The 19,857-nt window shown below is 44.3% G+C and overlaps 3 protein-coding genes and 1 long non-coding RNA gene across 4 annotated transcripts; 1 reads left to right on the top strand and 3 right to left on the bottom strand.

Moving 5' to 3' along the window:
* Positions 1-163: 163 nt before the first annotated feature.
* On the bottom strand, positions 164-3,930 carry LOC124850843. Its single transcript, XR_007031899.1, has 4 exons — positions 3,631-3,930; positions 3,388-3,521; positions 355-511; positions 164-222 (listed from the first exon to the last, which is right to left on the bottom strand). It is a non-coding gene; the product is annotated as an uncharacterized LOC124850843 (long non-coding RNA).
* On the top strand, positions 1,375-6,913 carry mus81 (MUS81 structure-specific endonuclease subunit). The gene is made up of 16 exons (XM_035607502.2): positions 1,375-1,680; positions 2,213-2,342; positions 2,658-2,749; positions 3,035-3,160; positions 3,253-3,333; positions 3,440-3,528; positions 3,792-3,965; positions 4,048-4,200; positions 4,272-4,408; positions 4,755-4,867; positions 4,956-5,075; positions 5,335-5,430; positions 5,554-5,682; positions 6,162-6,265; positions 6,466-6,549; positions 6,660-6,913. Exons 1-16 carry the CDS (start codon positions 1,537-1,539, stop codon positions 6,724-6,726), a joined length of 1,839 nt encoding a protein of 612 aa, XP_035463395.2. The 5' UTR covers positions 1,375-1,536; the 3' UTR covers positions 6,727-6,913.
* Positions 6,914-7,320: 407 nt separating this feature from the next.
* On the bottom strand, positions 7,321-12,825 carry tmem185 (transmembrane protein 185). Its single transcript, XM_035607758.2, has 7 exons — positions 12,599-12,825; positions 10,966-11,142; positions 10,562-10,769; positions 10,182-10,265; positions 9,906-10,082; positions 9,298-9,421; positions 7,321-8,953 (listed from the first exon to the last, which is right to left on the bottom strand). The coding sequence occupies exons 1-7, from the start codon at positions 12,634-12,636 to the stop codon at positions 8,703-8,705; spliced, it is 1,059 nt and encodes a 352-aa protein (XP_035463651.1). The 5' UTR covers positions 12,637-12,825; the 3' UTR covers positions 7,321-8,702.
* A 559-nt stretch (positions 12,826-13,384) lies between these two features.
* Positions 13,385-19,620, bottom strand: LOC118283432 (mucin-5AC-like). Its single transcript, XM_035605350.2, has 3 exons — positions 19,513-19,620; positions 18,621-18,957; positions 13,385-18,101 (listed from the first exon to the last, which is right to left on the bottom strand). The coding sequence occupies exons 2-3, from the start codon at positions 18,939-18,941 to the stop codon at positions 13,662-13,664; spliced, it is 4,761 nt and encodes a 1,586-aa protein (XP_035461243.2). The 5' UTR covers positions 18,942-18,957; positions 19,513-19,620; the 3' UTR covers positions 13,385-13,661.
* Positions 19,621-19,857: the final 237 nt, after the last annotated feature.

Genomic DNA, 19,857 nt, shown 5'->3' with positions numbered 1-19,857 from the left:
AAAATGAATAAAGAATAAAGTCACTGCAACGTAGTCGCTACTGAAAAACGTGTCTAGAGGCAGAAATGGGGCGACATATTTACAGTTGTAGATCCTTCTGTGTGTTTGCGGGTAAGTTGATCAAAACACTGAAGAGGTTTTTTTTTGTCATATCTATAAAATACTTGCTCAGGATTTCATCTTCGGGCTCCAACTCATGGTGGCATCAGCATCCTGGTTTCACTTGAACACAAAAGTACGAGTTAACAAATATTGACACTTCCTTTTTTTTCAAGCATCTTACAAAAGAGTGTGTGTGTGTGTGTGTGTGTGTGTGTGTGTGTGTGCATGTGTGAGAGAGAGAGAGACACACACAGGGAGAGGATGTGTCTCTTCGAGGGTGAGGTCGGATTCCTGGTCCCTGTCCGGTCTTGTTGGAGGATTCCTGCAAACTCCCTCTCAGCCCTGAGGAGACATGGAATCGGCTTCGGGTGACAACCACATAACGGTCTGTGGAGTCAGCTGACACCAACTGCATTTAAAAAAGGGGGGAAAAAAGAGGATAAAAAGTTATTTTGTTATTCACACATCACTTTTGAAATGACAGAATATTTATATATTTGTTTAAGGCTGCACTTCAACATTTACGTTGAAATTTTCCCACCAGATTTCGATTTTCTTGTCGTTTTTAGTTGTAATTTGTTTTATTTACCTTGATCGGTGTCATTAGGGCCATTTGGGGTTTTTGACATTTAGCACCACGGGTTTCACGTACGACAACGCTGGCCTTCGGGTCAGTAATAATTGATCCCCTGACTTTTCCTCTAGCGCCACCATGAGGCCGACGTTGGTGGTTTTCCACATGCGTTCCCGTCAGAGTGAACTAATAACTCTAGTGTGATCCCTTAGATTTTGATCTAGCACCAATCAAAACTAAATATATTCCCATTAGCCGCAGCTTTTTAGCAAATATTAGAATGCTAACTTCAGCGCTTAGCTCAAAGCAAGGCTTAGCATTGGCTGGGCACATTAGCTTTGACTGATCAATTGATCCACAGGAAATTAATCTACAACTATTTCTGATGACTTAAACATACATTATTATTAGTATTATTTGAAGCAAATAAATTTCCGTGTTTATAGGCAGAAAATAAACTGTTAGATTATTGGATAAAGAAAATAATCGTTCGTTGAAAGCCTATCAATGGATTTTACTGCAAATACAGTCGAATTAATCGTGTCTTTGAAGACAATGTAGCTCAACCATACACTGTGTCAAAAACTTAATAAGTGGAGTGTTGTCATTTTGTTAGTTAGTTAATTTGAAAAAGTACAAATAAAACTTCTTTTGAATTTTTTTGTCTACTTTTCCTCTTCCGGTCATGTGACCGGCGTCAACACGGAAGTGACCGTGTGTGTGTTTTGAACACAAGGCGCCAGCAGCTGCTGCTGGTGTGTTAGCCACATTAGCAGCTAAGTTAGCAACACGCGCATTTGCTAATTGACTTTTAGAAGCAGCTGAACAACTTCCGGGTTTTTACCGCCGGGTGCTGAGTGATGTCCGCGTCCGAGCCGCACCGGCGTCTGGGTCGCAAGCGCGCCCTGCCCCCCTGCCCGAACCCGCTGTTCCTCCGCTGGCTCACCGAGCTCCGGGACCAGGCGCAAGAGAAGGGACTGAAGATCCAGTACACGTACCAGAAGGTGAACCGGGACCTCCCACTATATAGATCTGTTCATCTCGGAAGAGCTGACGGAGGTCACACTGTGTGGCCAAAAGTATGTGGACAGCCCCTGTATTGTTTTGGTTTTAGAGGTTCGACCAATCAGCCAATCACGTGGCAGCAGTGACGTCAGGTGTGAAGCCACGCGGCGACAGATCAGGAACTTTGATTATGAACAATAATAATTTCATTTATATAGCACCATCCGAATGAAGCTTTCACAAGAACACAAATCACAGACAATTAAAATGAGCATTCCATCAATAATAGACCAAGCTGTGCTTCAAAAGTAATCAGTAAAACCGCAAAATCAATTCTAACATGGACGGGGAGCCAATGAGGTGAAGAATGTGAATCAAACATCTCAATACGTAAACCATGTGATGTCAGCGGTTGTGGTTATTCGCGCGTGGGTGTGACGTCCACATATTTCTGTCCACGTTCTCTGTAACTTACTCAAACATGCTCATATTTAACACATTGTGTGTCTGTGTTCGTTCACCTCATCTCAGGCGATCAACTCTCTGAATAAATATCCGCTGCCTCTGCAAAACGCCAAAGAGGCGAAGATCCTCCAGAACTTCGGAGACGGGATCTGCAAAATACTGGACGACAAACTGCAGCGTCACCTCAGGGAGAACGGTGAGATGCTGAGGGAGGAGTGAGCTTCACTTTCGATTCATCTTCTCCAGATATGTGGCTCGACTTTTATTATTATTACTATTGTAGCGTGACAATAAAACTATACGACCTCATGGTCACAACGGTGAGAGTCGGAGGAGGAATAACATTCTGATATACAAAAAGCTCATTACGTGTGTTCACAGACAAAGTATAAACTACAGAGGCGGAAAAAAATAAGATAATAATCTAAATCTATTTTTGTTGTTGTTCTGAGGTTGTTTTGCTTTTTTTTTTTACAGTGTACGGTTTTTTAACGATTGCACTTTGCTCCAGGTCCAGACGCTCCGATCCACTCGCTGCCCGAGGGAGCGCCCCCTGCTGGCAGAGCGGACAACAACAGCAACAGCCTGGCTCCAACCAGAAAGGTGATGCAGGGAGTTCGTGGAAATTATATAAACTCAGATTACATAGTTATTTTCAGCAGTTCAGTTAATTGTGATTAAAATGAAATTAAATGTTTTTTCTCTGGAATTCCAGGATATCAACTTAAAAGTGTAACATTTGTGCGTTAACGCCCGTTACCGCTGACGATAATGGCAAAAATAATCAGTTATCAATCTAAGAGAAATATGGGAAACATAAAACCTTTCATGAAGATTTCATTCAGCTGTTAGAAGGAAGTAAAAAAAGGATTTATGTTTCCCTTACAGACGAATGCTGCAAGGGATCCTGGGAAGGATAAAGGAGGAGGAGGGAGGAGGAAGAAGAGGGAGTACGTGCCTCAGAAGAGGTCGGGGGGTCATGCTGTTCTCCTCACCCTCTACAGACAGTCACAGGTCAAAATTCTGTCCCTGTTGGAAAATATTAAATATGTCAATATTTCACCATGTCCTCACTTTGCACCGTCGTCCTCATCTTCCATCTCCAGATCCCGGGCAGTAAAGGTTTTATGTTTAAGATGGAGCTACAAGACGAAGCTCAGCTGCTCTGCGATAAATCGTTTAGTGTTGTGAGTAAAATATATATACATTTTATATATAACACAACAAACGCATGAGCTCACTTTGATGGCAGGCGTCGGACTTCCTGTCTCCATCTCACTCCCACACCTGCAGCCTGATCTGGGCAGCAAGTACACGGCCTGGTCGTCCGTCAGCACGCTGATCCAGAAGAGCCTGCTGGTGAAGACGCACAACCCTGCAAGGTACAGACACACGCGCACACCTACCTTTGTTTTTGTGCATATTTACATAAAATCGGCCTTTTTGCAAGTTTTATTACTCGTCGAATTAATGGATTCACTTACACCTGTAGTCCGACACACTCCACCTCCGCTCACAGAGTTTTCCTGACCTGCAGCGATATCGTCTGTGAGTCGGCGTCGCCACAGCTACCGGGGAGGAAACGTTAAGTCATAAGTTTATGATGATGATGACGATGACGATGACGACCAGTTTTCTCTCTCAGATATTCTCTTAGTGAAGAGGGTCTGGCTCTGGCCGAGCGACTGGATGCGGCGGAGCGAGGATCAGAGGCTCGGGGTGAAGGTTCGCAGGTGCAGGAGGAGGAGGAGGAGGGTGGTCCTGGGGTTGTGGACCTGACGGCTAGTGATGAAGAAGAGGAGGAGGAGGACAGAACACAGTGAGTGGACAGTGAGAGAGGTGTCGTCTTCTCTGTTTCGTCTTCCTGCTGGAACAAACAACTCATCGTTTCCTCGTCACAGTCCCGCAAAGACCGGAGACTCGCAGACGGAGACGGAGACGAAGGTGGACGCGACCGGTTCGGATCCACAGACGAGCAGGAAGCCAAACGCAGGACTTCTCCTACCGGGAACCTATGAGATCGTACTCTGTGTGGACTTCATTGAAACTACTGGGTAAGAGTTTATACATTATCCTCATCCTGAAAAAAAATCTACTCTATGTCTCACGACGTGTGTCTGTGCAGCGGCGGCGGCAGCAGCCACCAGCGGAAGCAGGAGCTGGTCAAAGAGCTCCAGAGGAACGGGGTGAACTTCGACATCAGGAAGTTGAATGTGGGAGACTTCCTGTGGACGGCTCGGGAGAAGGTCGCACCTGTTCCAGGTAACACGGTTCAGTACTGGACAGGGAAGTTGAGCAGAACCCCCGCTGCAGGTTCTCAACCTGCACCATCTTGGTTTGTTGAAACTAACTCTTACCTTGTCTCTTCTAGTCTTCGCATTTCTTCTTTTGTAGTCTTCTCTTTCTTGAATAAAAATTAAGTCTCAACTTAAATTTGTGTTTTGAGACGTACAGTATGAATCTACAATGCCATCAAATAGAAGCTTTTTGTATCGTGGCACAGATTCAGACAATGTGACTGAAGTGCTGGAGCTGCCTCCTGCAGAACAAGGAGATAAAAGATGAGTACATTCTCAACTCACTGTCTCTTCTTCTTCTCCCTCCTCAGGTCAGCTGCGAGCCGCCGTCGGCCGAGAGCTGGTCCTCGATTACGTCATCGAGAGGAAGAGGATGGACGATCTGTGTGGCAGCATCATCGACGGACGCTTCCGGGAACAGAAGGTCGGTTCGTGTTAATGCAAAATGAAGAATTCTGCGTTTATCGTACAAAAACTCGACATGGGAACGGAAGCATTTCTCCCTCCATCAGTTCCGTCTGAAGAGGTGTGGTCTCCGCCGGCCCGTCTACCTGGTGGAGGAGTGCGGGGCGGCGGCCTCACACCTGAGTTTACCTGAGGCCACGCTGCAGCAGGCCATCGTCAACACACAGGTGACACAATAATTGTTTTTGAAAGCGTTAATGTCAAATATTTGTTCTGAAATACAAAGAATACCTACCCACAGTTCCTCTATTCTTTTATCATGGTAGCAAAAATATTTCTGTCCTTATCATTTATTTATATGGTGTATTGTCTATTTACTTGTAGAAACGTGTGTAGTTACACCTCTTTTTTTTTACGGGAAACTGTCTCCATCTCGTTTGTATACATTGTTGTTCGTGTGTTTTAATGTGTGTGTTTACGTGGCAGGTGGTCGATGGCTTCTTCGTGAAGAGAGTCCAGGATGTGAGGGAGTCTGCGGCCTACCTCACCATCATGACCCGATACCTCACCAAACTGTACCAGGTCTCACACACACACACACGGGAAGATAAAGTACATTTGTTCGGGAACTATTTCAGCCCCATATAAACACATTTCACATGTTCTACATCGGGCTCAGGAATCTGTTTTCTGTGTGTGTTTCAGAACCGTACGCTGGTCTGCCGCTCCAGAGAGCTGGAGGGGGACGGGGCGAGCGACGAGGAGCGAGGGAGCCTCCCGTCCTGCTCCCTCATGTCGTTTACCGAGTTCAACCACGGAGCTGTGAAAAACAAGGTGTGCGACCGACGACTTACTTCGGTTTCTACACATAGAACTACAGTTATATAACACTTTTCTCCCTCTCTCTATGTGCTTGAAATGTATACGAAAACTTAAAACTTACCTCTCCAGCCTGGTTTCAAGACATTACTTTATTTTATTGCTTCTATGTTTTCTAACCTTCTAACTTTATTCTATTTACTGCTCTTTTAAACATTTTGCGTCCTTATTTCCTTTTTCTAAATTCTACCTCGTTTGTTTCTTTTGAAATCAGTAAATCAGTTTACAGTTTTACATTGTCATTTTTTATTCTATCTCGTGGTTTTATTTATTTTGTCATATTCTTAGCAGCTCCTTGCCCCAAGGAGAACTTTGACAGCCAGAGGAGCCAGGACTCAAATTTTCTTTTTAATCGGCTGGCGACCCGCTCTACATCCTGAACCACGATTTTTATATATATATATTTCTCAGTTTTTCCATCTGTGTGGTTCCAGAGTCAGACGGTGAGGGAAGTGTTTGCCAGGCAGTTGATGCAGATCAGCGGCTTGTCCGGAGACAAGGCAGCGGCGATACTAGAGAGATACAGCACCCCCTACAGGTCACTCTTTCTCGCACGCGTATTTAGATCAAAGAGAAAACACATAACAAAATGGCTGCCTCCTAAGAAAACGATGTAACATTTCAGATCGCATTTTGAAAACCTTTGAAATGCAGATTGTGTTTTGTACAGACAATCGTGACTTAATCAGTTGTAACTACACAAGTCCGATGAATTAGTATATTTCTTTCTCTTCTCAGCCTGCTGTCGGCTTATGAACAGTGTTCGAGTGAAGCTGAGAAGGAGAAACTCCTCTCTTCCATCAGATACGGGAAACTCAACAGGTTTGTCGTGTGTGAAACTTGCGATGCGATCGTTTGAGCTGATGAAACTATCAAAAAAAATAACAACAACCCTGTGACACGAAATTAAACGTTTCCTTTTTGCATTTCAGGAACCTGGGTCCGGCTCTGAGCAGAACCGTCTGGCAGCTCTACTGTTCACAAGGAGTGCTGACATAACACACACACACAAATGTTCCATCTCAAAAATGAAACTGAGACAAACTGACTTACTTGAACCTTCGATAAACACATCGAAGGTTCATCGATGTGTTTATGTAAAGTTGCTGCTATATTTGTTCTTTAAAAAAAAATGTGATGAAACCTTGGTATTAAGAATGTAACAATAAAGTTTCTTATTTTTGAATAATGTTCCGTTTTGAACAACAGACACACTGAGGCTGGTGAAGCCGAGGCTCCAGATTCACTTTGTGTTGCCGACGAGATGATTTGTGATTATTGATCGCGTCCTTCAAAGAAACAAAATCGGATTTAAAGGATTTAACTCAACTGTCAAACTGTTATGCTATAGATATATTATATTCTAAGATTATTATAGAGGCAGGAACAATGATGTGGACTCTGACGACAGCCTCACTGGTCTTTACCATCATCATCATCAACCTGTGAAACGAAGAAAAATCTATTAATTCGTAGCAAAAATTAAAAAATTGTACAAACATAACAGACAGCAAAAAATAATTAAATCTGTATAAGTGTGCGTGTATGTGTTGTGGCGATGACTGAACCATGACCAAAAGAAAACCCGGTTGCTCTTGTTGCATAACTTTTACTTGGAGCGTTATGAACAAATCAGACCAACCTCAAAATGAAAATTAAAAAAAGACAGGAAACAAAAACGAGACGTCGGGGTTGTCGAAGGAAAAGAAAAGAAAAAAGCTGGGAGGACGATTTGTTTTCGCTTTTCGGGGGAACGTGAGGAAATCGGACGTCATACAAACACACGGGAATTTTACACAACTGAATGAATTTTTTTTCTTAATTCACAAATTTTACTTGTAGCTCATATTTGTCGGATTTTAAAGTCTGTCTTTAGCGACTAAAGGGGACAAAGAATACACCTTGTTTTGCTTTTTTCTTTCTCTATTGAATTGTCACATTTTCTACGGTTGAAAACTTCCGCCACTGGAATAACGCGGAAGCTGTTTGACCGCATCAAAATTCAACATTTTGGGGCTTTATGAGTCAGAGTTACACGACCGACTCTTTCGACACGTCACGTGGCGACTCACGCTCAAAGTTTTAAAGAAAATACTTTTTTTTATCTTCCCAAGATTCGTCTGGTCCCAAACCTGACAACCTGTTCTTCACAACAACAACAGCAACAAAAAAACAAAAACGGATAAATCAGACAGGGTTCCTCTCGGAACATATTCACAAAAGTGCCATTTCCATCGTTTGTCTTTTAAAAAGCAAAGAATCCAAACTATTTCCCATCCGTCTCTCATGCTCATCAGAAGAGTCGTCGGCCGTCTGTTCAAACCGTCGACTTTAAATGAAGTTGGTCTACTTGCGTCTTTGCGTCGACGTATTTAATGTCACCCTGTGACAAAAGACGGACGTGAAAAATAATCTTAGCGTTGCCTTTGACCCTGTTTTTTTTTTTCGCCTACATGGTCGAAAAAAAAAAAAAACAGGAGCAAGAGGAGCAAGAAGCTGATCCCAAATTCAAAGCCAGAGTCTTTCTGAATGGTCCCCATCGTAAATCAAGGCGAGCGTCGTCTCTGAACCCAAAGTGGCGGATCTTCTTTTCGGATCTTCTTCCGTGTCTCAGGCCCTAAATTTTCAGATCCAAAGTGAGTCGCGAGCTGCTTCTGTGGTGGGTTCCCCCACAAGGTGTTGGATAAAACTACGCAGTGAAACTCCACCTGCAGGTGTGGAACAGAACAGTCTCAGAAGAATTAGGCGGGGGCGGGGGGGCGGGGGGGCGGGGGGTGTCTTTACATCATAAACTGCCAGTGAAAACCAGGGCCAGGATTCTGGATCCTGTAATAATTGCTCTGGCGTCTGAACCCTTTCCAGCGAAGGAACCGGCAAAAAAAGATACGCATATGTCCTCTGCTGTTTTAGCTTCATGAGAGTTGAACGCAAAAAAGTACAGCAGGCCCCTGCCTCACGCCGCCGCCGCTCCACCGTTAGTCGGGCATGTCGATGCAGAGTTTAGGCGGCGGGACGAAGTACTTTCCGGGACTCTGCGTGATCACAACGCCCGTCTTCTTGTGGAACATGGGGGCAAGCTTGGGCGGCGGCTCGGGGATGGGAAGGTCCTCGGCCGCCTCTGGGTCCTCGCTGCGCTGGAGGTCGTACGACACGTTGCCATACTCGCGCAGGAAGGGGAGGAGCTCCAGCAGGAAGTGGCAGAAGTCCTTGCGGATGCCAAACCACCCTATGGGGAACATCGGGGCAAAAGGGAAATTATAGAGCTGAAAATATCTATTAATATGCTTTCTGAGCATCTATTAAAATGCTTTCTGATATCAAACTATGACGTCAATGTTGAAACATAACATCAAATAAACACCTTCATGACAGTGTCAGAAACTAAAACAAAAAACAGAAACTCCGGGAAATGTCCTGACCCATTATTTCTGACATTTTCCGGAGTTTGCTTCCGAAAATGGCTTTTTATAAAACAGCAGCAGTGTTCGGTGCTTTCAGGATAAGCTGATACAAAATATAAGATGTGAGCAGACGCAGTAAGGCCCCCCGGTGGAGACGTTAAATACTCACAGTGGTTCCCTCCCTTCTGGCCGAAGGTTGTGGCCATGAGCGTGAGCAGCGAGAGCCACAGAGGCACGAACACGCACACGTAGCTCAGGCTGTTGTGGCCGTCCAGCTTGTGCACCAGGAGAATCTGAACGGGACACAAGAACGCTCAGTGGTCAGTGGCTGCGATCCGGTGTCAAAGGTGCGAGTGGCACGTATGAAAATGTACAATAAAAAATTACATTCTACGATACAAATATTTGATTTACAGTTCACTACAGGCTTTGTGGTAATTTTCTAACTCTTAACTCTGTGCCTCTAAAACAAACTGAACATTTGAGATGTTTTATTTTGACACATTTTATATTTGAAGTTATCTGTTTCTCCTCAATTCCAGGAAACACTGTAGACATTTTGAACTTACTATTAAACTTCTATGACAGATAATAACCGCATCTTGCTAGAATCAATTATTCTATGTATTTCTTTAAGAAAGGGTGAAGTTATTACCTCAGCTTATTTTCTTCAAAAAGAGAATTGAAAAGATCACATTTCATTTGGGTTTGAGAAAAAAAATTATAAATAACAGGAAATACAAATTCGCCAAATGTGCACAGAGCAGTAACACTCACCTCAAAGGTGAGCAGTGGCACGACGATGGTCATCCAGCTGATCGCCATGGTGATGTGGGTCCGCCGCTGCTCGGCGATGATGTCGATGGAGCGGAGGAAGAGGACGGACCAGATGATGTAGTAGAGCACGACGAGGCACAGGAAGGACATTAGGATCCACAGCGGGACACACACCACCTGCACACACACACACAAATATACAAATTTAAGAATAATGAAATGATAAATGACACGTGGTTCTGCAGTGTACGTTCATTCTGTGTTTGTGTTCCTCACCAGCCATGGCCAGTTGATGATCTTGTCCAGCTTCAGAGCGATGAAGATGAACTGGAGAATGTTGACCGAACACAACACCTCCAGCTGAGGAGAGGGAGAGAGGAACGAAGAGGAGAAACCTTCAGACATGTTTAATTTCAAACCAAAGTGAAACCACTAACATCTTTTACTTCTTTCTTGCATTTGGGGATGAATGAAGAATTTCTCATATTGTTGTCTTGCATTGGAAACTAAAAGGATTCAATTTTAATGTGTTTCACGCATCATAAAGGTCACGTCAGATGTTTCAGGCAAAAGAAGTTAAAACGTATTAGCTTAAAACACACACACACACACACAAAATTAAAAAGCAGAACACGTCTCCTGTCGGATTCCTTCACCTCGAGAGAGCGGTCGTGTCGGAACCCCCAGACGCAGGCCGCCACGGAGACTGGCGACACGAAGAAGAGCGGCATGAAGACGAGGAGCCAGAAGTAGTTCCCCCTGGCCACGCGGTCGCACACCAGCACCTCGAACATCAGCAGCAGCACGTGGAGGCCGACCGCTATCAGCATGGCCTTGAACTCCACGCACGTCTCCCCCTCGGCCCTGAGGAGAGAAAGTCCGTCCGCACACTTTGAGGATTTAGGAGGCAAAAACGAAATGGACAAAATCTATTTAATTTCCTCGCCAGCCATTAATCATTGAGTGTAAGGTGAGAAGAGAATCAGTTTAATGTACCTATGCCTTATTAATACCAGGCTTTTGACCGTCTGATCTATATACATGCATGTTGGGAGTCTACCTGTACTGGGGGTTGTGGGCCCAGACCCCGGTGCCCACTGACGCCCCGAAGATGACCAGCAGCTTCCACAGCCATATGGGGGTGAACACGGCCCAGTAGCTCCACTGGATGACTCCATCCAGCCGCAGGGACAGCAACACGGAGAACAGCAGCAGGCACGAGTAGATCAGGAACTTACTGCAACAAGAAGATGGGGGGGGGGATTTGACTCCATGGTGAAATTCCCAGAGTTTTGACAGTCACAGAAAATGGATAGGGGAAACTTTCTCCTTAACACACAATCGAAACCAAACAACAGAATAGAAAGATGAGTGGCGTCGCATACTGAAATGTGTAAGTAAGGAAATCACAGAGTGGGAACGTGGACAGATTTGTGTCCTTGATCAGATAAAGTAGGACAGCGTGAAGGGAAGAATCTAATATTTTAATAATAGAGGGAGAAGATTGCATCAAATATAGAAAACAATGACAACAGTGGATACTCACAACCTGACACTTGATTTATCTCACTGAGCATATTTCATGGATTTGGATTCAATTTCTTTCACCTGCATATGGATTTTTTGGGGGCCGATGCCGATATTAGGGAGTATGATTCCCTATAGCTATACATCAGCCGATATACGTATATATACACATACATACATACATACATACATATATATATATATACACACACATATACACACACATATATATATATATACATATATATATTTGTGTGTTTTTTAAATCTGTCAATGATTCCTTATCAAACCTTTGTGACATAAATGCAATTGAGCTAAAACTAATATTTTAGTTAAACCATAAACTTTATCATAAATAATTATACATTGGAAAATAAATAGAATTTGAATTATGACAATAAACATTTATTTTATCTGAAATGTAAAACAAAAACGCACATTCAAAGGCTCAAATCTGTCGGGCTCTAGCTGAAACGTATAATACCATAACTGAATTATTATAAGTTTATATATCCATCACTCATAATCCACAATTTATAATTGTGTACTTTGGCTCATTTCCATAACATCCAAACTGTCCAAAGCTCCTGTTTCCCCCTCTCGTTTTTTAACCGTCAACATTAACAGTGAAATACAAAAAACAACAACACAACTGAACGTGACACTCGATCGATCCCTTGTGTCACCTCATTATGAGCATGGTAACTGTAAAAACACGTGAGGAGAAATTGACTAAGTTGTATTGTCTCAAAACGCATTTCACTGACACGACGCCACGAATCAATAACTGTAATAGCAACGAAATAATGATCGAAAATACTGAACGATCGTGTGAACTCGATGACAGCACAGTTAACGTGGAGCTAAAACAAACTGTGAGCTAGCGGAAACAGCAACGGCACTGCAGCTAGCATGTTAGCCAGGCCCGGGTTAGCTAGCTAGCTAACCTTCTTTCTTTTCTTTTTTTTTAAGTTTCCGCTACTCACGTGACATTTACTTCCCTACTTCAGCTACTTGGGGGGAAACCCATTCCACGCGTGAAAACAAAAGAAGGACGGGGGCGAAGAAAAACAGCCAAACATTGCAAAGGAGCTACGCAGCTAGTTAGCAATGTAGCTAGCTACGCAGCTAGTTAGCTAGAGTTGCTAGGTCGCGGCTAGCGCTACCTGGGATTGAAGTCCTGGAACAGTCCTCTGAGATTCATGGCGTGACGGAGGGGGGGGGGGGGGGCGGGTTAGCTCGCTGGCATTAGCCGGCTACTTCACCGCATAACCCGCAAGCAACGCATCGTAACGTCCGCGGCGTTTGCTGTTGTTTTCTGGGGTAGTTTCATCACTAGCTTCCGCGAAGAGCCCGAGTGTTTTGGTTTGGAATCACGTGACGTGCGCACGGAAGGAAGCCGAACTTCTTCTTCCTCCTTTTCTTTTTTTGTCGGGTCGCAACCAGCGTTATGGCGCATTACCGCCACCTACTGTTGAAGTGTGAGCCAGAGGATTTCTACCCAAAACAACAATCAAAACAAACAAAACAAAATTAAAATGAAAACATAAAATGCAGATATTGAATGAATAAATACATAAATTTTTAAACACATTTTCAATTTCTTTAGCTTTTCTATCCCTTGTGGTTTTGCCTTACTCTTACTTTTGCACTATTTAGAATTCATTTATTGTATATACATACTTATTTTATTGTTTAGTTTTTTTTTGTACTATTGCACCTTGGGTCCGAGACAAACGGTTTTTCAATTCCTCTGTATGTCTGGAACAATATTGCAGGAATTGCAATTTATAGCAGTGTAAAACGACATGCTCCACTGATTCCTCCGTGTTACAGTTAAAGGAAGCCGAATTATTTCCAACGATCATCCGTCAATCATATGCTATGATGTCAATCCGAGCGATGGCAAGGGGACATTAGGGGGAATATCGTTCTATTATGACACTTAATCCTGTTGTTTTATTGTTTTATTAGATAAAAACCATTACAACATTTAAATGCAAGTAAACCCGTTGATGAGGAGTTAAAGGTTTATTAGAGCAGAATAGATAGAAATACTTATGTCCATCATTTCATATTTTCATTAGTTATGGTATGTTTTTTGATGTGCGAGAGACTGTGGAGTTTGCTTTCTCCTGTGTGTCAGTAGAGAAGCTGGTAGTAGTTAGTGGCGTCACTGCTTGATTGGGGTGTAATGCCAAGTATCAACACTTGAGCACAAAACTCCTGCTAGTTGACAGTCTGGTATTGGTGTAACTGGTACTGGTAGTAGGCAAGGATGTTCTGGTATTGGTGCAAAATAGATATTTGTGCAAGAGGAGGACATGGGATGGTGGAATTTGAAAGAGGAAAAGGAGGGTTGAACACCATTGGTGCACTCGAGGTTGGAGGAGGCTCTGAGTGAGAAGTCGGACGATGGGTGGACATGATGCGATGAGCTACTGACGTTGGGGGACTAGTGGAGTTTGACTGAGAAACATTTGTGGTGTGAATTGCAGAAGTGAAGGTCTGATTAGGAGAAAAGCCGAGAGGAGAAGTGGCATTTGTAAGAGCAAAGGTGGTGCTTAAAGAAAAAGACAAACTATTCTGAGAAGTTAATGGAGCAGTGGTCGTTTCTGCGAGGTAAGTGGTGGCTGGTGCTGATGTAAGCTGAGGATCAGTTGAGTTTAAAGGGACAGTACTGCCACTGAAAGTGCTGTCAGCAGTGTGAGGCTGAGCAGAAAGAGTAGCAGTGGCTGAAGAAGGTTTGGTATTAGTGCTTTCCTCAGAAATTGAATCTGTCTGAGTCGTAACTGCATCGACAGAGGGGGTTGAGGTAACGGCCACAGCGGAGTTGGCTTGGACTGATGTTGTCTGGGGCATTGCAGTTGTTGAATCCTGGCCCACGGTCAAAGGCCTGACAGATGATTGTTCTGTAGTAGTTGCTGGATGAATAGTAATTGCTTTTGCTGGCATGGAAGGAGTTTTGAGAGGACTTGTTGTGGCAATGGGTTTGCTGCCAGGAGGCGCTGTGGAGGTGGCAGCAGCAACAGAAACGGCCAGAACAGTTAAAACGTCCATGGCTGGAATTGCAGACGTTATAACAGACATAAGTGTGGTGGTAGGAGTTTTAGGAGTAGTGGCATCTGGATGCTCATTGTTTGGATGAGGACCAGCAACAGGAGGTGGACTGGCTGAAAGCAAAACAATAGCTATATTTCCTAGTCCGAGTGATGTCAAAAATGACCCGGACAATCCTGAAAATGCACTTGCAATTCCACCAAATAATGCGGTGAAACCAGCACCTAGGCTTCCCAAAGCTAATCCACTGCCTGGAACAAGTAAATTTGGTACTATATCTCCTATTCCTTGTCCTTGATTATTTATTTCCTGCTCACTTTCATTGTTTTTTTCATCTTCCTTTTTCTTCTTTGTAGTTGTGGTGGTTGTGGTTGCAGTGGTAACTGTCGTAGTGGAGGTTGTAGCAGTTGTAGTTTTGGTGGTCGTTGTAGGCAGTGTGGTTGTTGGTCGAATGGTAGTAGTTTGAGGTTTAGTAGTTGCAGAAACAGATGTTGTGGTCAGAGGGAGAGTGGTTGTTAGAAGAATAGTTGTTGCTGGTGTTTCCGTAGTTGTAGGACCAGTGGTGCTCAGAGTGGCAGGAGCAGTAGTTGAGGAAGCACTGGTTGTCGTAGCAGCATGACTAGTTGTAGTTGTGGGAAGGGCAGATGTTGTACTGGGAGGTGTGGAAGTAAAAGGCCCAGACGTTGTACTGACAGGGCCAGATGTGGTAGTTGCAGGGACTGATGTAGATGAAGTCCCAGGTGTGGTGGTAAAAAGGCTGGATGTGGTGCTGACAGGGCCAGATGTTGTGCTAAGAGGGGCATATGTAGTTGTAAAAGGGTCAGATGAGGTAGTGGCAGGACCAGATGTAGAAGTTGCAGGTGTGGTAGTAAAAAGACCGGGTGTGGTACTAAGAGGGCCAGATGTGGTACTGACAGGGCCAGATGTGGTACTAAGAGGGCCAGATGTGGTACTGACATGGCCAGATGTGGTGCTAAGTGGGGCAGATGTGGTAGCAGCAGGGCCAGATGTAGATGAAGTCCCAGGTGTGGTTGTAAAAATGCCAGATGTGGTACTAAGAGGGCTAGATGTGGTAGTAGTGGGGCCAGATGTAGATGAAGTCCCAGGTGTGGTTGTAAAAAGGCCAGATGTGGTACTGGCAGGGCCAGATGTGGTGCTTAGAGGGGCAGATGTGGTAGTAGCAGGGCCAGATGTAGATGAAGTCCCAGGTGTGGTTGTAAAAAAGCCAGATGTGGTACTAAGAGGGCTAGATGTGGTAGTAGTGGGGCCAGATGTAGATGAAGTCCCAGGTGTGGTTGTTAAAAGGCCAGATGTGGTACTGGCAGGGCCAGATGTGGTGCTTAGAGGGGCGGATGTGGTAGTAACAGGGCCAGATGTAGATGGAGTCCCAGGTGTGGTTGTAAAAAGGCCAGATGTGGTACTGACAGGGCCAGATGTGGTGCTTAGAAGGGCAGATGTGGTAGTAGCAGGGCCAGATGTAGATGAAGTCCCAGGTGTGGTTGTAAAAATGCCAGATGTGGTACTAAGAGGGCTAGATGTGGTAGTAGTGGGGCCAGATGTAGATGAAGTCCCAGGTGTGGTTGTAAAAAGGCCAGATGTGGTACTGGCAGGGCCAGATGTGGTGCTTAGAGGGGCAGATGTGGTAGTAGCAGGGCCAGATGTAGATGAAGTCCCAGGTGTGGTTGTAAAAAAGCCAGATGTGGTACTAAGAGGGCTAGATGTGGTAGTAGTGGGGCCAGATGTAGATGAAGTCCCAGGTGTGGTTGTAAAAAGGCCAGATGTGGTACTGGCAGGGCCAGATGTGGTGCTTAGAGGGGCGGATGTGGTAGTAACAGGGCCAGATGTAGATGGAGTCCCAGGTGTGGTTGTAAAAAGGCCAGATGTGGTACTGACAGGGCCAGATGTGGTGCTTAGAAGGGCAGATGTGGTAGTAGCAGGGCCAGATGTAGATGAAGTCCCAGGTGTGGTTGTAAAAAGGCCAGATGTGGTACTACGAGAGGTAGATGTGGTAGTAGCAGGGCCAGATGTAGATGAAGTCCCAGGTGTGGTTGTAAAAAGGCCAGATGTGGTACTGACAGGGCAAGGTGTGGTACTGAGAGGGCCAGATGTGGTACTGACAGGGCCAGATGTGGTAGTAGCAGGGCCAGATGTAGATGAAGTCCCAGGTGTGGTTGTAAAAAGGCCAGATGTGGTACTGACAGGGCCAGGTGTGGTACTAAGAGGGCCAGATGTAGTTGTAAAAGGGCCAGAAGTGGTAGTGGCAGGACCAGATGTAGAAGTCGCAGGTGTAGTAGTAAAAAGGCCGGGTGTGGTACTAAGAGGGCCAGATGTGGTACTGACAGGGCCAGATGTGGTACTTAAAGGGCCAGATGTGGTACTGACAGTGCCAGATGTGGTAGTAGCAGGGCCAGATGTAGATGAAGTCCCAGGTGTGGTTGTAAAAAGGCCAGATGTGGTACTAAGTGGGCCAGATATAGTTGTAAAAGGGCCAGAAGTGGTGGTGGCAGGACCAGATGTAGATGAAGTCCCAGGTGTGGTTGTAAAAAGGCCAGATGTGGTACTGACAGGGCCAGATGTGGTGCTTAGAGGGGCAGATGTGGTAGTAACAGGGCCAGATGTGGTGCTTAGAGGGGCAGATGTGGTACTGACAGGGCCAGATGTGGTGCTTAGAGGGGCAGATGTGGTACTGACAGGGCCAGATGTGGTACTAAGAGGGGTAGATGTGGTACTAAGAGGGGTAGATGTGGTAGTAGCAGGGCCAGATGTAGATGAAGTCCCAGGTGTGGTTGTAAAAAGGCCAGATGTGGTACTGACAGTGCCAGGTGTGGTAGTGTAATGACCAGATGTAGGTGAAGTTCCATGCGTTGTAGTAAAAAGGCCAGATGTGGTGCTAATAGGGTCAGATGAGGTCATGGGTGAGCCAGATGTGGTGGTTGGTGAGTCAGATGTGCTAGGAAGAGGTGTAAATGTTGAAACTGGAGGGGTAGAGGTAGTTGTGGGAGGAGCAGAAGTTGTTGAAACGTGTGGTGGGCAGTGGCAGACAGTGCTTAGGTGTGGGTAGAGATGAGTGACAGTTGTGTGGAGAGGACATTGAGTTCCAGAAAACACTTCAATCGTTTGTCCCAGTTCATTGCGGAGCTCTGCCAAGGTCTTCGTCTGGAGATATTTCTGATTTTCATCTGGAATGTTTTGGCCCCAGTGAGCACTTGCTAACCACATCCCCTGACTGTGACTATAGCAACAGAATGCTGACCAGAGCATGGAGGGAATATTCATCTTGTTCTTGAGGAAGTTGTTGCCGGGCTGTGCTCCGATGACCACATAGCCTTCTCTTAAGCCGTTGTTGTTGATGCAGTATTCATCCAGAACACATTTGACGCAGTTCTCCATATTGCTCCAGCTTCCCTGATTAAACGTATCTACTTGTGGAACAATGTTGGTCAGGGTAAAGGTAGAGATTTTATCTTCTTGGCTAAAACCATAACAGCTTGGTAATAAATGCCCTCTGTCGAATCCTTGTTGGTTATTGTAATCTTTCGTGCCGGCCTGGTTGTTATACACAGCGCCATTGTCTTTCCTCATATTGGCATTGTTATTTGGGTTCTCAAGCTGTAAAGACAAACGGAAGGCTAAATTACTGATGTGGACAAGATGACAGGAGAGCAGATGAAACGTACATTTGGTTCCGCAAAGATGACGCACACATTTTAAAACAATTTCACAATCTCATGCGACGTGAACACCCCTTCAATATTATACAACTTGTTCATTATCTGAACAAATGAAAGTAGCAGCAACTAGACACTGCTCAATATGATTATAGCAATATAACCACATGTATACCTACAGGGGTTCAAACATCTTTTTTTAGCATCAGTGATGTAGTTTTGCAGTTTCATCAGTTTAAAAACATATTTCAATAAGGTGAAGAGGATTTTGCAAAACTCCTCTTTCGCTTTTTTTTCTTCTACTTCTCGGTGCTGCTGTGTCTAGGTTGAATTTTCCTGAAGGGGGATTAATAAAGATACATCCTATCTTGGTTCTGAAACCGCCACTATGGTTGTGGATGTGATGTAGAAATCCCCCCAAAACACAATATTACACTTGCAAATGAATAACAAAACACACCTGTGGTTCTATCTTCCAAGGGGTTTTAGGTCTTGGAACCAGTGATATCCCATTGTACTTGTAGGCAGAAAACACTGGAATCTTGTTGGTGATGTCGTAGAGCGTCACAAACGTTACCGTGTTCGCCAAGGTCTGGCAAATGGGCTTGTATCTGTTCTGGTTCAGGATGTTCCCTCCCACCAAGATTCCCGGTATCTCCGGTGGATTATTCTGAAGAAAGAATTGTTGACACTGTGCGATCAACGGCACCACTTCAGCAACGCTGGGACCGATGGACGAGAAGAGGAGGACGAGGGCAGCGAGAGGCGGGAGGCGCAGCATCTTCCTCTGAAAAACTCTTCATCATCAATCGAGAGAACAAAGTTACAGTTCAGTTTAGACCAAGCCGAATGATTGATGTCAAATCAAGTTTTCCTGAGATAAAGAGTAAATAAAGCCCTTAGAATTAAAGCAAAACAAAACAAAAAGTTGTTGATGACTCACAAACCCGCTGATGCATTATTACGACGATGTCATACTGCAGAAAGTAATAATGTATTTTCTATCAGTGGTGAGAAATTAATTTTAAATCTAATGCTCAAACTTCTACAAACATCTATTTTACATCAATCCAATTTCTAAAATAAGTAAAATATGTAGCTGCTTCAATGAGATTTCAGTTAACTTTGTAGAACATTAATACTAATACTAATTACTAATAGTCGGGTATTAATGAAATTTAATGGGGAAACATCAGAAAAACAGCTTTTATTTGAGATTTAAATCCTCATTTATGGATAAACTTGTTTTAGATGCATAAAAAATACAAAGCAGTTATGATGTTAATTTACTTCTATTCACTAAAATGACAAATGCAGACGAAAGATGAATGAAAAATCCAGGAATGACTCACCAGCTCCTCAGGTTTCAGATAAATCGTGTCCTCGGGTTCACAGCAGTGACGACAAGACCGTCCTGCTCGAATGTCCAGGAAGGAGGAAGTTCATTCTTCATATTTCAGCTGTGTATGAAAGTGGGTGTGATGTTATCATCCGCAAGTTTCCTCCTGATTTAGCCTTTTTCTGTATCCGCAGTAAAGGAGAAGATTTCAGCAACACTGCGAGTCACGTTCACACGTTCCAGAAGATCCTTAGTTTAAAATATGATTTTGAACTGATTAAACTGCAAACCTACATAGCTGATACTGCTATAGGTATGAATCTGGTTATATTGCTAGAATCCTATTGAGCAGTCTCTA

The sequence above is a fragment of the Scophthalmus maximus genome, chromosome 12 (assembly GCF_022379125.1).
Source record: "Scophthalmus maximus strain ysfricsl-2021 chromosome 12, ASM2237912v1, whole genome shotgun sequence".
NCBI lineage: Eukaryota > Metazoa > Chordata > Actinopteri > Pleuronectiformes > Scophthalmidae > Scophthalmus > Scophthalmus maximus.
This window is presented reverse-complemented; position numbering and strand designations above follow the sequence as displayed.